Source organism: Drosophila biarmipes, chromosome 3R (assembly GCF_025231255.1).
Source record: "Drosophila biarmipes strain raj3 chromosome 3R, RU_DBia_V1.1, whole genome shotgun sequence".
NCBI classification, from domain to species: domain Eukaryota; kingdom Metazoa; phylum Arthropoda; class Insecta; order Diptera; family Drosophilidae; genus Drosophila; species Drosophila biarmipes.
In genome coordinates, this window is record NC_066616.1 from 33479955 (window position 1) to 33495396 (window position 15442).

The 15442-nt window shown below is 41.4% G+C and overlaps 2 protein-coding genes across 2 annotated transcripts; one reads left to right on the top strand and one right to left on the bottom strand.

Annotated features, from left to right (window-relative positions):
* Positions 1-8274: 8274 nt before the first annotated feature.
* LOC108036893 (beta-arrestin-1) lies at positions 8275-12425 on the bottom strand. Its single transcript, XM_017113270.3, has 2 exons — positions 11624-12425; positions 8275-10049 (listed from the first exon to the last, which is right to left on the bottom strand). Exons 1-2 carry the CDS (start codon positions 12207-12209, stop codon positions 9205-9207), a joined length of 1431 nt encoding a protein of 476 aa, XP_016968759.1. The 5' UTR covers positions 12210-12425; the 3' UTR covers positions 8275-9204.
* A 241-nt stretch (positions 12426-12666) lies between these two features.
* Positions 12667-14990, top strand: LOC108036892 (DNA-binding protein modulo). The gene is made up of 4 exons (XM_017113269.3): positions 12667-12993; positions 13230-13545; positions 13622-14353; positions 14432-14990. The coding sequence occupies exons 1-4, from the start codon at positions 12787-12789 to the stop codon at positions 14770-14772; spliced, it is 1596 nt and encodes a 531-aa protein (XP_016968758.1). The 5' UTR covers positions 12667-12786; the 3' UTR covers positions 14773-14990.
* The last annotated feature ends 452 nt before the right edge of the window (positions 14991-15442 follow it).

Here is a 15442-nt window from a genome sequence, read left to right on the forward strand (position 1 = left end):
CGCACACACGCACGTGAAAATAAATAAAAAATAAATAGGCGGAGAGAAAGGCGAAGCTTATTATGCCCTCGGGAAAAATATTGCCGTGGTGCAGAGGAGTCAGCGGTGCAGCGGGAGGCAAGTGGGTTGGCAGGTGGGTTGGCAGGCGAGACACGTTCTAATAGATTTTTCCAGCTTCTCGCCTTTTGACGCTTGGCAGGCCGTACAAGTAACACATGTTGCTTTTGTTTGGCTTCCTGTCACACAAAGATGAAAAGAAGGAATCCCTCGCACACGTACATGCACTTGAAAAAAATTGAGTTTTTATATCAGCGTCGATTTTTAAAAAGGTAAAAAAGAAGGTAAATATGTACTTTAAGTTTCTAAACTTTGAGAATAATAGTCGAACTTGTAAGGGTAAAACAACTAAAACTAAAACCAAATTTGCTTTTTATTAGTGTGCTGATCTTCCACCAACAATTTGAACAACTTGACATGGCTTAAGTCATGCCTGAATGAAAGCCCGCAAATCCTTTGTTCAATTTATTGACGCGATAAGTGTATCACAGTTTCAATGTCCAAAAAGGATTTTAGGTCGCTGATCGGTATTGATTAGGCAGCCGGATATGGAATCCGTACAGCCCATAAACCCGGCATATGCGTATGAGCATCAATCTATGCAAATTGCTTGCAATTGACTGGCAAGCAAATCCGAAAATTATGCCATCGGCGCACCACGGACAACAATGAGCGGTGAACAGGGCCTCCAATTGGCAATCGAAATCGCAATCGTAGCGACTGCAATTGACAGGGGTAAAACCTGACGAAGATAGCCAGCGGGTGGTGGTGGTGGTGGTGGATGGTACGCGGAGCAGCAAGAGAGCCGGAGCCAGAGCCGGAAGCTGGCTCACAACTAATTGGACATCCGTTTGCCCCGGCGATTATCGACTTTGAAGCAAGGCAAGGGCAAGGTAAAGGTAACTGAAGTATTCTTTTCTGCTGCCACGTTTCGTCCCACTGCTCGGCAGTAAGTATTGCGGCACATTATTAACACCAGATTGAGTTAAAGGAAGGGAGCCGAAGAAAGGGACCCGCGACTAAAGGTCGCCTTGACTCCAGTTGACGGTGAGTCGGTCTATTGCGACGGTAGCTCGATGTCCGTTGGGACACAAAGAAACTGAATTGCCGGTGTCGCTTGGCTTTATTTAATTGAAGCCGATTACCCAGCGGGAGGCTTGAGACCAGGTCGCCAGCTGGGAAGCCTCATTAGGTCGATCCAAGTCCGCATTTACCTCTCGCCTACACTGCCGGCCCTCACAGCGGGGTTAATACGGCCGCTCCTCAGCAGTTACATTTCTCTGAGTGTACTACCACCGTTAATAAGAACTAAATCAGCTTTTGAGTCGCATGTGCCACACTTTAAAAGTCCCGGGCTTTCCGGACACCCCAACAAAGCCCTTGCAAGATCAATGGGCTTGCCAAGGAGTCGCGTCAAAAGTTTGGTCGGCAACCACTTCAAAAGCCGCCTTTCAAGTGGTGCAGCACTGCTTGCTTGACACCTGGCCTTGGCTCTCTGCCCCAGCCCCAAGGTGATTCATTAGTCGCCCGCATCTTCGTGTTGGCCCGCTTTATGTTGAGGACTCTTAAGCTAAATTAAGTTTTGATAATTCCTAATAATCTATTCAAGCAAGTTTTCAAAAATGTTTGTTCACTTCGCTGTCGCTTGGTGTGGTTTCAATGGGTGGGTTTGTGTTGGCCTGGCACAGGGACAAGAACCCCAACGAATATGAGCTTTTGTTGTCCTCCCTGGCCCGTTTCCTCCAGTGCGAATTGAATTTTGAAATTTTCTTAGATTTGAATTGTTAGATAGCAGGCGACTTATTAGATCGGAATACACAAAACCACACACAAAAGTTTTGCTCTGGCCCCCCTATTACGCACTGTCCGAAAATAATTACGCCCTAAGCATGTCAAAATATTAAGTTAATCTCTTCTTAGAGGTTTCTCGTAAAGTATTATGGCATGGCTTAAAGAAAATCCCAAAATTAAAATTCGAATTCGTTTTTTAATACCTTAATTTTAACAAAAGGACAATGTAATAGAAGGTTTTTATGTTCTACTCCTTATGTATGAGAAAGCGAGGAGGTTTTCTATGATGATCAAGTCTAGTGTAAGGACCTTATCTCGCAGTGTAATGGCTTCGAAAAACTTTTCCACCAACAACTATTGTTGAAAAGTTTTCAATTGAGAATATTAATTTAGCCAATACACGTGGGCTAGGGAGCTGAGGGGAAAGCAAAACAAACGGTAAAAGTTTTGTGGCTGCACAGCCCGAAACCAAGCCGAAAAGAGGAGGGATCCAGTGGGGCGACCAGGTATGGTGTGCTATAAGGATGTTCATCCTCAACTTGAGGGCGACAAGGTGCCGGCATAATGTGGTTTTTGTGGCGCACTTTCTATTAGGCAAGCGGAAGTATAATCAAGAACACTCGCCTCCCACCCTTTCGCCGCTCCCCAGTCCTAGCATGCCACCACCGGGACAACCACTCAGCGAAGCACACGCACTTTGGCCAATTAGCTGTGTGTCCAACCAAGTTGGCTGTGGGCCTGGTTTTGTTGTGTCGAAATAATATGGAGCCTTGTAATCAGTCGTTGTGAAGCTTCTGAACACGACGAATAGTGCTGACAGTTTTACATTTAATCTGCCGAAGCCAAGAATAATTAAAATCAAAAAAACGACATACACTAAAAAATAAATAACTATTGATGAAATGATTTCGCGTGCCACCAAACTTTCGATATGAAAAGGAAAACTGAACTAATTAAGTTAGTTCCTTTCAGCCTTAATTTAAATCTTTGTGTTTTCATGGAGGATATTGAAAAGCTTTCTTAACTTATGAATTCAAGGGTGATCTAGGAAAAAGTGTATTTGCCCAAAATTCATGTGGCTTTCTTTCTGCGTGTATCGAAGGGAAATGGAATACGGATCTTGTTAAGCCGCTGGGCACACGGCACAGTCTCCAGCCCGTGTTCACCTGCAGGGAATTAGCATGCAAAGCCGAACCCCACCAGAAAACACATACCCTCAGAGAGTGGGGGCGGGTCAGGTTATGAACATTGCGCTCATCATCGACTGGCCGCCGGCTAAACTGGCGGATGGCAGACGGCAGCTGTTCGAGTGCCCATCTCCCCCCACCCACGCCTCTGGAGTTGTGTCCGAAAAATGTTTTTTCCCGGCATTTGCATGGTAAAACGGCAACATGGTGTGGTGGTCATTGTGAGCTCGGAGTGTTGTACTACACCAAAGTCCATTCAATCACGCTAGCACTGACAAAAATCACCAATAAAAACTATAAAACAAAAGACTGAGTTCACTGCTATGGTATTTTTGTCCATATTTGTAACTCCTATACCAATCCTTATCTTACCAACTTTTTAAACCGCACCGGAGCCTCAATGTTTGAAACCCTACTTAGGCATTGGAACCTTGCTTTTCCATTCTACAAGCAAGATTATTAAAACAATCATCCTAATGGTTTAAGATGTCAACATAGTTTTTAGTGTAAAGTCACATCCCATTCAATCATAGACGACGGAGAGTCAAAAGAAGTTTCAAGCCTGGAACCAGAGCCAGAAACAGAAATTTAACCAACGCAGAACCTGGACCTGGAATAGAGCCTGGGCAAAGACGCCCAGCGGTAACAACTGTCCAATTCAGAAGCCGCTCCCTTCACATTTGCTCTGCTTCAAGCTAGGTACACATGTTTGTTACCTGCGTGGGAACGGAAGCTGGTGGAAGAGGCTAAGAGTGGGCGGCCGTGGAGAGAGCATGTTTCCGGTTCGCCAGGCTATGCAATACGAGAAAAGAAAGCACACTGGAGCCTGCAGTACACTTTTGCATTTCAGAAGAAATGTACGAGAGCAGCTTCAATAGTCCAGACATATTCACACTTCATTTCTGCACCAAACGAAGTTGAAAAGTGCAAGCAAAGGCATTTAAAGAGTATGAAAAGAATACATATATTAAAAAATTTATCTGACAGACATCCTTTTCAAGAAGATCTACAATTTTAAACGCTACTTTTGCAGAGCTTGTGGCTTCCAATTTTATCTTCTTTAAGTAGATGATTGATCTCACAGAAGGCAAGGACCGAGTTTCGGAAACCTCACTTTACTACTTTTTTTACGACTTGGAACGAATCCAAACTGAAGTAAAAATGAACTATCAAATTTGAAATCATTTACGCAGAAAAAACTGGGAAAAAGAATAAGCAGCAACAACATAGCTAAAACATTTAAAAACATTTTAAACCTTAAAAGTTTTTGGAAAGAATAAGAAAATCTTCTGAAGTTCATTCTACCGACCGTAGGACGATACCTCGTAAATTGGGTAAAGGCTTCATACTCTAATCCCGCCATCAGCTAGAATTAAATAAATAAATATAAAATACATTTTCAATAGCCTAAACTGGAAAAGGTACATTTCACTCACTTGGTGGTAACTTATGATCATTATGCGAAATTGCCCTTTACTGAACCAATGCTCCCTCAAGGAGGAAATATTGCTCTCATCGAGTTTTAGCTCTGAGTTCCGTTTCTGTAATACATCTACTTTTTAAAACTACATTATTAAATAAAGGAACTTAGGCAAAGGGATCTGGCAGTTAAATTTGCATACATACACTTCATATGTTAACGCGGGGTTGTCTGCCGGAAAGCGAAATTCAATGCCTATGCCTGCATTAATTAAGCTAATGAGGCGCTACTCAGCTCATATAGCAATACGGCTGCGGGGTTTGGGCGCAAGGTCCACAAATCTCAATTAAAATGCAACACACTCTGTTAGTCGAGGAAGGGACAGAGGCCACAAATTGGTGCTCGACTTCTTCGACAGCAACTCCGTCTCTTCTCCACGTTCCTCTGACTGGGCTTGGTCTATAGTTGCTTCTGCTCTTGTAATCCGCTTAAGTAACTCAACAGGAACGGAAGCCGGAAATGAAAACCATACAGTATACAAAGCAAAAGTGGGAGAAAGGTGAGGCCGCCGCAAAAGACAGAAGGCGATTCTGGAACGGAGATGGACAGAATTGTTTGGTATTGGTTGGGGTCGGGCGGCCAGCTTCCGTTGCTTCTGCCCCCGATGAAGCTCTTTCACTCAAAACAATAAAGCGTCAATCCACACTACCACAACAGAAATACAAATTTGCAAAAACAAAATTTGGTTATCGGGCTTAAACAAATTATGATCAAGAATAAATAGTGAGTATATGTTTTTGTAAGCTTTTGTAAAGAGCCCAAGGCGCTAATTTTTTGAAAAAAAAATAGTTTATTTAAATATGACGCGAGTGAAATAACTCAATACATCACGCAATAAAAATGTATATAGAAAATTTTGTCGAGTGCTGTGACTCGCATACGCCATGAAAGAAAGGAGTCGGGAAGGAATCACGGCTCTTAAGCCGCACCGGAAATGAAAAGCTGCTGCGAGGTGCAGCGACAGTTTCCTCACAGGTTACCTTACAGACACCACCGCAACGAATTCTCCAATAAAAAATTTGTACGCTTTTACCCGTTTTAAGTGCCCATAATATCTGCTGTAAGTGAGGATGGGATAGTGAAAATGAAACCAAACAACAAATGGCTTTCCAGATTGCGGTTTTCCGGTCGCCGCCCAACTCGACCCGACTTCCGGTCCAGGCCTATGGGCCTCAGCGGTGATCAAAAGTCCGATGTGTACTAATGAATTATTTAGATATGTATATGTTATGACCCTCAAAAAGAATCTGGTACCCCGTTTTTTTTTAGCCAATATCATTATTTCCCAAATAGCCAAACTAATACGGCAAGGAGGAAAACTATCTTTCGCTAACTATTTACAAAACATTGCTTCGAATTGTTGTTGCTTTTTATTGTTGCATAATTATTCAGTAGTTTACATCAGCATAAAACTGTTCATGCAAATACAGATACAATGTCATTAAGTCGCATTTTTTTCTTATAACTTGCATTTATTTCTCATTTTTATGCCTGGACACAAAATTATTTAATAATTAATTAGTTAATTATTTTCTAAATGGTGCAACAATATTGACAGAAAAATAAAAAAGTATTGGTATTTATAAATATATTTGCAATTGCGTTGCGAATTCATTATTAATTTCTGGTTTTGTTTGCATAATGCTCATACACATACGTAGAATATTAATTACTTGATGGACACGTTGGAGGCAAAGTGGGATTTGTCATATAATGGGATTGGCTGTCGATACAACAAAGTAAAATAAATATTACAATATGATGCTAATGAGGATTTTGCCCACCAAGTTTCAGTGTGGTATGTACAATGCAAGTTTTAGATTAAAGCTATTCAAAAATAGTCCTTCGCAGACGTCTGCCTTTTCGATTCCTCTTCAATATAAACAGCTCCAACGTGCCAGTGAACAATTTCGTTATATATACTAATTGTTTTTTCCATTATCTGTATTTAATAACATTAAACAAACAACATTCAATCTTTCACGTTTTTTTTTGCTTGATTAGTCATAGGTAGGTAGTTATAGATTCCATATTCCGTTTGGTTCGCTGGCTCAGCATGTGGGCTACGGTGGCTATACTTGTATCGCCTCTATTGTATACATACATTATAATTAAATATTTATAAAATTGAATGCATCTCGGTACCGGACAAATGTGTACTTAAAAAAATAAAAATTAATTCTTCTCAATCTTTATCGTGCTAGCTACAAACGTTTATTTCCACCCAACTTGCTATATAAGTATACAAATATATATGCTATTTTAAAAAAGACTTTATAAAAACATTACAAATTATTTTTAAACGTAGCTTGTTAAAGGAAATGGCACACTCAGCACAAAAAATGCTGTTGCTTTAATTGCAGTTGGACCCATTGAACACAATAATTAATTATAGAATAATTGCGTCTAATTATTCGAGAACCGAATTAATTTTTTTTCATATGCAAACAGTGCAAACAGCCTTGCTGTTTATATAATTTCTTATAACGTGTTAATGAAAAGTCTTTTGAATTTTGAATTTTTACGTTTTAGGGAGTACAATATACCATTTTACTCTAAGATTAAAGAGTTCACAGTTGGACACAGTTTTCTTTTTTTAAACGTATGTATTTTGTAAAGCACACTTTTAGGCAGTTTAAAACATACATACATTTATAGGGTATTATACTATTGCGCCAAATTTGTCAACCAACAAAAAAGGGAAAAAGGAAAGGGTATAATTTGCTGTTAATGTTAATGACAGCCACGTATATTTAATTTTAGATTAGAAACTTTTTTCGAACTGGTTCCGTATTATAATCATGGCGAAATTTTTGTGTTCAGCTGGATCAACTGCAGAGAAAATCACGAAAGGTCATACAAATTTCAAGAATCTAGTTGTATTGCTGTTTTTTTAAGAGACATGCATACAGAGAATAATTACGTTTTAAATGCTTTACTTTTCCCAGTATTTCACACATTATTATTAATTATCGTATTCACACAATTTAATCTAAACAATGCAACTTGCTATTCGCACTTGAATATACATTTATAAATATGAATTGCTCTAATATATTTTAATTCTTTTTAGCATGTTGTATCCATTTAACCAGTATTTAATGCACGTTTATATGAATTAACTTCTTGATTTCACTTTCTCTCTTTTGATAAAAACATTTTAACAAATCTGTACGTCGATCTTAGGGTAAAAATATATATGAGTTATAAAAATGCATTTTAAAATATGCTTATTTCTGAAATCGACAACATTGTTTCAATGTCTTTATTCTTACATTTTCTGTTGTTAGGCGGATAGAGGCTCTAAAATGGAATTCCAGCTTAAGTTGACGTTTAAAAGCCTTAATGTACAAATAATTTTATTTATTTCCTTTTAATTATCTGTTGGCTTGGTTTACGATTGGAATGGTGATCATATTCCAAATGTTGATCTCTAAAATAATACCACCTACTTTCTTAATCGAGTTTTATTTTTCGTTGAAGAATTTCGATATAGACATTGCCAATTATTAGTAGATGCGTGCGATATTGCAATATATATATTTAACTCAAATGCTGATTTCCATTTTATTTTAGTTGGCTATTTTGCCTGTAGAGGGAAAAACACCTCCCAATGAACTGAGTTGCCGGAGAACTTGACCATTTATAATTGTTCTTTTACCTAATTTCAAACAGTACTTCACGTGTATATAAATAAAAGGTGGCAAAACCGATCCATAAACAACGGTGGACATTTTAAAAGCCCTTTTAACGGAAATCTCCCTTCGGTAAATTACAATTTTATTGTTTGGTTTGTGTTTAGTTAGTGGCCATGTAAATTTCCATGAGTAATTTAATAATTATGTTAAATATTTTGTAAAACAAAGTGGTTGGTTCTTAAAATGTGTCTGTGACAGCATTATTTAACTTTCAATTATAGTTTCGTGCCGTAGTTACATTTATAAAAATATATTCAATGCTTTTCTTTAAATTATACAGTACTGCTTGCAGTTTATAAGAAAATAGTTAGCTTTCTTCTTATATTTTGTTAAAAAATTAAATTACTCTAAACACTTTGGCGTGAATGTTTTCTAAAGTTGTCTGTATATGTAAAACTTCCCGTTGCCATCACTAAAGTTGTTATTTAACAACAAACAAAAAATACACAAATTTCAAATAGTGGCAAATAAAGCTTATTATATATATATAATGCCAGACAGTAACTGTCACAATTACAATTCAAAAAAATTTCATCATAAGCATCTCTTACTTTGCGTGTTGTGTAACATTGAATTTAGCATTTAATATGTTAAAAAGGAAAAAAGAAAAGTATACATTTTAGGTAAAACAAATGCAATTTTGTGCATTTTTTAAACTGTTGCAGGCGTGGCCGAAATACATGGCGTGTTTTGTGTTCATGTGCATGTGTATTTTGTGTAGATTTGGTTTGTTGATTTGTTAAACAATTTCACATTTTAAAATTCGTACACTTTCAGCTTAAACCCTATTGATACTAGAACGTATGGCCTACACATATCAAATAGCTTACTTCAAAGTATTTACCGTGGCTATTGGTACAAAACTTTACATTTAGCGGCTCTGCAAATTTTTTCTAGCTTTTCACGTTCATATACAAATGCCGAAAATGATGTTCACTTTCTTTAAATGGGAAATTAGTTCAATCCGAAAACTTTATAAGTCCCGTTGCATTTAGGCCTCCGTTTCGGCGCCTTTTAGGCGCAGGCGGGCAAAGTCCTCGAATATTATGTCATCATCCTGCGCCTCGTCGTCGTCTAGCTGGATAAGATTGGTTGTGGTGGGTACGTCCTGACCCCCAGCCGCCGATCCTGTCTCTCCACCGTCACCTAAACTCACTAGCGGCTGACCGCCCCCGGCCAAACTAGCCCGCGGCGATCGCTCGCCCAACAGCGGGTGCTCCTCCTCCTCGGGCTTGGGGTGCATTAGTGTGAACGGAAGCTCGGCCACGAGATCACCATTCAGCAGCGGCGAACTTATCAGCAACTTCACCTTAACCTTATAGTGCACCATAATGCCGAGACTCTCTCGCTGTGCAGGATTGGTAATGAGCGTGCTAGACGCTAAATTGGTATCCTCATGCTTGAGCTGGCCATCTAAAGCCAGGCCCCATTTATCCTTATTGTTTGCCAAAAGGGGGCACAACTCGAAAACCTTCGACAGGGTGAATCCGGGCGCAACTTGGCATCCATCCTCCGACTCGATCTCGGCCACCACAGACTTGTATTGGGCCGTCGAAAAGAGGCAAATATCCGCAAACTGACGGACGCATACCTTGATTTTCTTCACCGTCCGATTCGAATTATTGGCCACGTGAACGTTGACCGATATTTTTTCGCCGTGGTGGTACAGCTCCTTATCCAAACTTGCTTCCAGGTGGATCTTGTTTGGCTTCATCATAAACTCCTTGCTGACTTCGATTGATGGCTGCTCGCCGACTTTGGAGGGGGCGTACATAACCTTGCGAATAGTCAGACGCACAGAGTTCCGCTTGTGGGGCTTGTCCTCTACATTCTCACCTATCAAGGATAAACATTATGAGTAATCACTACAAAGCAGCTGAAGAAATCCCATGACGTATGCGTAACCCAAGAGGGGGTGTGTCACTTGCTCGTTTGTTAGAAAATTCGTCATTGATATTGCACATTTCGGTACGAGTTCCAGGAACCTCTTAATGCGACCCTAGCGACAATCGACTGTTGGTATCCAAATATAGACGACTCTTTTTGGGAGATGTCATTAAAACATCTTTCATTCAGATGATCATAAATCGTTCCGCGCCAATATGAGCTCCGTAAGCTTATTGTTTATACCAGAAACACAGAGCATAGGCACATTAAATACACAAATCAGCAGATGCCAAGTAAATAAAAGCTTCGGCCACAGCGTCATGAGCGAAAAATAAGAGCTGTGAAATCGTTTCTACGAACTATAGAAATATCAACATTGTGTTCAAGTTCTACGAATTGTGTTTAGGTTTGCAGTAGATACTGGTTGATGAAAGCATTTTCGTTTAAAAATCGGATCTTCAATTTGCTGCTGCTAACTACACGAAAATAAAGTAGTGCATCCACAGCCAAATCCCTTAGATATAGAAAAGCCCACCCAGACGGCAATTGGCATCGCTGCTACTCCATTAATCTTTTTATGGCCGCACGCAAATTGGTTGCTAGATAAGAGCGAAATTCTAACAAGAGCCATAAAACCAACAAAAATTTATGAACAAAGCAAGGCAAACAAAATACATATGTAGATAATATTATTTACCCAAGAAAGACAGGAGTGGGTGGATCAGGGGAAGGGAAAAAATCAGGTACTGTGCGATGGGAGCTGCGTGTGCGAGTCTCAAAAATGCGCAGGCAGTTTCCAAAAATCGCACCTACGAATTCGCTGAACATACCTTATCCGTTTACTTCAGGGCTAAACAAAAGAAAATTAGTTAATGGGAAGTCAGTAGAAAATAACAGCTTGCAAATAAAAAGGTTTTCCAGAATAATATCCATCAATCGGATATTGGTGAGCAAAACGTCATCAAAGACAACGGCGGTGCCTAATTAAAGCGAGCAACAACAATGGCTTTGATACAACTACGGCGAGTCAGATTCCAATTAGAAGCGTCGAATTTCAATTAGGTGGGACGCTGCGTCACCAAGCCCAATGACATTTTTGCGCAGCCCGACGTAGCTGGATTAATTAACCCCGTGTTCCCGACCGCGTGACACATGCGCTAAATTACACAAAACCACATATACAACCCACTTACAGTCGAACCTCAATGCGACTTTTAACCAAGATTCTAGTAAAATAACGTCAATAAAGTTTACAACTCCGAAAGGAAGCTGGTTTTGTACCTATCTAAAATGCGGCTTTTATCTGGAACTTCTTTGGTGTGGAATTCTCGACCGAAGTCTGCGGCACTTAGGGATTAGAATCCACGCACCCAAGGCTCAACTGTATATAGATATCTGCAGAGTGAAATGTAGAAATACGTATACTAAATGCCTGTATCGACTGCTGCAATCGCTCATCAATGATTTTGACTTTGGCTGACCGCCGTGCATAGACACTCCCACAAGACCAGACCCGGACTCACCCACAAAGGCCTTCAGCTCGTAGTCCACTCCGCAGGACTTGCCTACGTCCCCAGGGGCGGGCTGCAAGGACACCGAGGCGGGGCAGTACGGTGGAACCTCGAAGTAAAATGGATGAGCATTGGGTCCCAGCTTTTTGATCAGCCGCTCCTGCAGACGAGTCATCGGACGATCCAGCTGCATGGGCGGGTAGATTTGCTCGTGCGCCAGATACAGGTCCTTACGGAACGTCAATCCCAGGACATCCAGATCCTCGCGCCCGTAGCGAAAGGCGGCCAGGACCTGGCCGAAGACCTTGCGGTCCTTGACGTACTCGGGATCGATGAAGACGACGCCGTCAATCGGGTCCACATGCGTGACATGATCCACAAAGTCCCGTTTTCCGAGGTACACCGTGATCTTGCCGTTGGAGGAGCTCTTCTTGAAGACCCTCGTCGCCTGGCGTCGGGAGCTGGCATCTCCTCCGGCCTCGTCGTTGGCCGCCCCGCTTCCTCCACCACTGCTTCCGGCAGCTGTCACATTTGTGCTGGATCCATTGCTCCCCAGTGCTCCTCCGTTTCCACCACCCCCGCCGTTCATCGTGTTCATTGGCGGCTGCGTCGCTTCTGCTGATTCGCTGGTGTTCCTGCTAAATGGTTATCCGCACACACCGCTCCTTGTTTTTCGGCACTCTGAGTAGTAATATATGTAAGTGCGTTGAGTCGTTGGGTGCTGCAATTTTTTTAATTTTTTTTAATTTTTTATGTGTATACTTGTTCCGCCGTTGCCAACACTGTCCGTAAGCCAAATATATCGAATATTATCGCCGGTCTCACCAAAATATGGGATGGTGGCGCGGCTAGGTAAGCGAGGACAGTCCGTGCAGTTTTTGGTGAGAATACTTTTGTTTACTTGCCGCCAACATACGGGGTGTGTGACGCGGCTAAGTGACCGAGGACACTTTCCGCAGTTTTTGGTGCGACCGTTCGGCCAACGATGGCTACAGATAAAAACATCGATGATTTTTCCATCGACCCATCGATGTTTTTTGCCTCTTTTTCGACACTTTTTCCGCTGCTCCATCTTTCCACGTGCACTTGAGTCCGGCAAACCACGCGTTGTCCACCCGATTTGTATTTGACTTAATCTTAATCCGCTTCTTACTAAAACTCGAGAAACCGCTAAAATGGCACAAAAGAAAGCCGTAGCTGCCAAGGGCAAGAAGGCCGCGAACAGGGTGGAGAAGCTGAGGGAAGAGGAGGAAAACGTGGTCGCCCAGTCGCCCTCCAAGAAGTCCAGAAAGCAGCCTGTGAAGGAAGTGCCGCCGTCAAGCGAGGAGGAGTCCGACGCAGAGGCCCAAAATGACGAGCAAGTTGACGACAGCGACTCCGAGGTAAGCACCAAAAAAAACGTGGTCTTTCCTCTGTGGATATTTCTATAAAGGCCTACCTCCCTTGGGGTGCATCTGCACATCTGGGTATTTAGTTTCGAAAGACTTGGTCTTGAACATAATCGTGTGGCTTTCCAAATTTTAAAGTCATGTACCTACTTAGCCTCACCCTTAGGTTTTTCAGTTAATGACGGCTGAAATTCAAAGAGCACGTTAGTAAGTGGTTTTTCTTATTCCAGGCCGAAGATTTACTTGACCACGAGGCTGAAGAAGATGAAGAAGACGATAGCGAAGAAGAAGAGGATGATGAGGAAGATGTGGAACCTGGTGAAGTTTCCAATAGCGCAGCCGCGGAGGAGGAAGATGACTCCGACGATGATGATGAGGCACCTGTTGAGGAACCAGTATCCAAGAAGGGCAAGGACGCTAAGAAACCAGGAAAACCCAGCACTGACGAGGCGGACAAAAAGACTGGAATTCCAAAAGTACGCTTCGGCAAGATTCCTCCAGAAACTCCAAAAAATGCAATCATATATGCCACAAACTTACCAAAAGGTACCTTAGCATTGCTATTATTTGACTGTGGAAGCTGTTACAAAATACTTTAATTTAATTTGTTTTTGCCACACAGAGTACAAGAACCAGGAGCTGATAGCCTTGTTTGCCAAATTTGGACCGATCTCCGCAGTGAATAAGTTTTCTTCTAAGAATGGCATTAATTCAGTTCTTCTCGCCTTTGATACGCCAGCTGCAGCGGAAGCTGTTCTGCAGGCCAAACCCAAGGCGCTGACCCTTGGAAACAAGGCTTTGATCATATCCCAGCCGAAGGACAAAGATGCTTTAAACGAACGCACTGTGGTGGTTAGCTTGTTTGGGCCCAAAGTCACCATCGAGGATCTGAAGGCCTTTTTCGAGAAGGTAGCTCCCGTGGAGTCTGTTACCTTATCCGCTAACCGCCTAAACCCCAAAGCCTTTGTTCGTTTGGTATCAGTCGACGATATCCCCAAGGTCCTAAAACTGCACAGCACCGAACTTTATTCTCGCTTCATCACAGTGCAACCAATTTCTGCAAAAGCGTTGAAAACCGCTGAACTTACCCTGGTAGTCGAAAATTTGGGCAAGCATGAGTCCTACAGTGCCAACGCCCTGGAGAAGATTTTTAAAAAGTTTGGGGAACTGGACAATCTAGATGTTGTGTGCAGCAAGACAGTTTTAGCCTTTGTGACGTTTAAGCAAGCAGAAGCCGCCACAAAAGCTCTGGACCAACTCCAGGGGAAGACTGTTAACAATTTGGAGTTGAAACTGTTGCGCTTTGAGCGCAGCACCTCGGGAAAGACCATTCTTGTGACTAACTTGACCACAGGTGGGTGCCCTAATCTGTATTTTGTGTACCATTAAAAATATTATACATTTTTTTCATACTGTACAATTTTTCTTGTAGATACCACCGAAGCCGACCTGCGGAATGTGTTTAACGAGAGCGGAGATATCGAGAGCGTCCAGATGCTAAAAAACAAGGCCGTAGTGAAGTTCACTACCGATGACGCTTTCTGCAAATCTTTTTTGAACAACGAAAAAATCGTAAACAACGTTCCCATTTTTATTGAGCCGAACTCACTGCTAAAGCACAGATTATCTAGGAAACGCGCAGCTATTGCGAAGTCCCACGCCCCCGCTAAGTTCCAGAAAATTGGGAACAATAAGTTCGGCAAAAAACCCTTTAACAAGCGCCCGGCACATGAAAATGGTGGCACCCCTTTCGTAAAGAGGGCAAAGTTCTAGAGCTTTGAAATCTACTAATATTTAGTTTTAAGTTTTGCAGTACCACAAATATGGCCACAATCCCTTTAACTCCATACCACTGATGTGATGGATTTAGTAGATAAGAAAATACCCTTAAAACTTGAACTGGAAAAATACTAGCCGTATTTTAAACGTATGTTGACTTTTATAAGCATCAGACCTAAAACTAAATAAAAGAGTCAAAATGTATCAACAAATTTTAACATAATCGTCTTTGTAAAACAAATTATAAATAACCAGCGCGTACCGGCTTATATAAATGAATACGGCTACAAGTGTATGAGGGTGGTGGTCCCGCTTCATTCGATAATGATTCATTAGTCTCAGCACAGGAGTGAGTCATTCAGCGAAGACGATAGCTCCACACGCAATAATTTAATTTGTCCAGTACGCCACTCCCTTTGGAAAACCGCATACTCCCAAGGCCCCTATTTCATCCAGTTTTCTAGCCCCCAGACAATCACGCCTTTGTTCACGCCATCTTGGCCATAATGCAAATGGATAGAAGCGACGGATTGGGAGAATTCATTACTAAAGCAAATGCCAATTTTTATTAATGTCCTTTTCCTACTTAAAATAATTTACAAAAATAATAGATTTTTAACCTTTTTTTTGTAAATTTGGATCAATAAAATCGCTAAAACTAAAT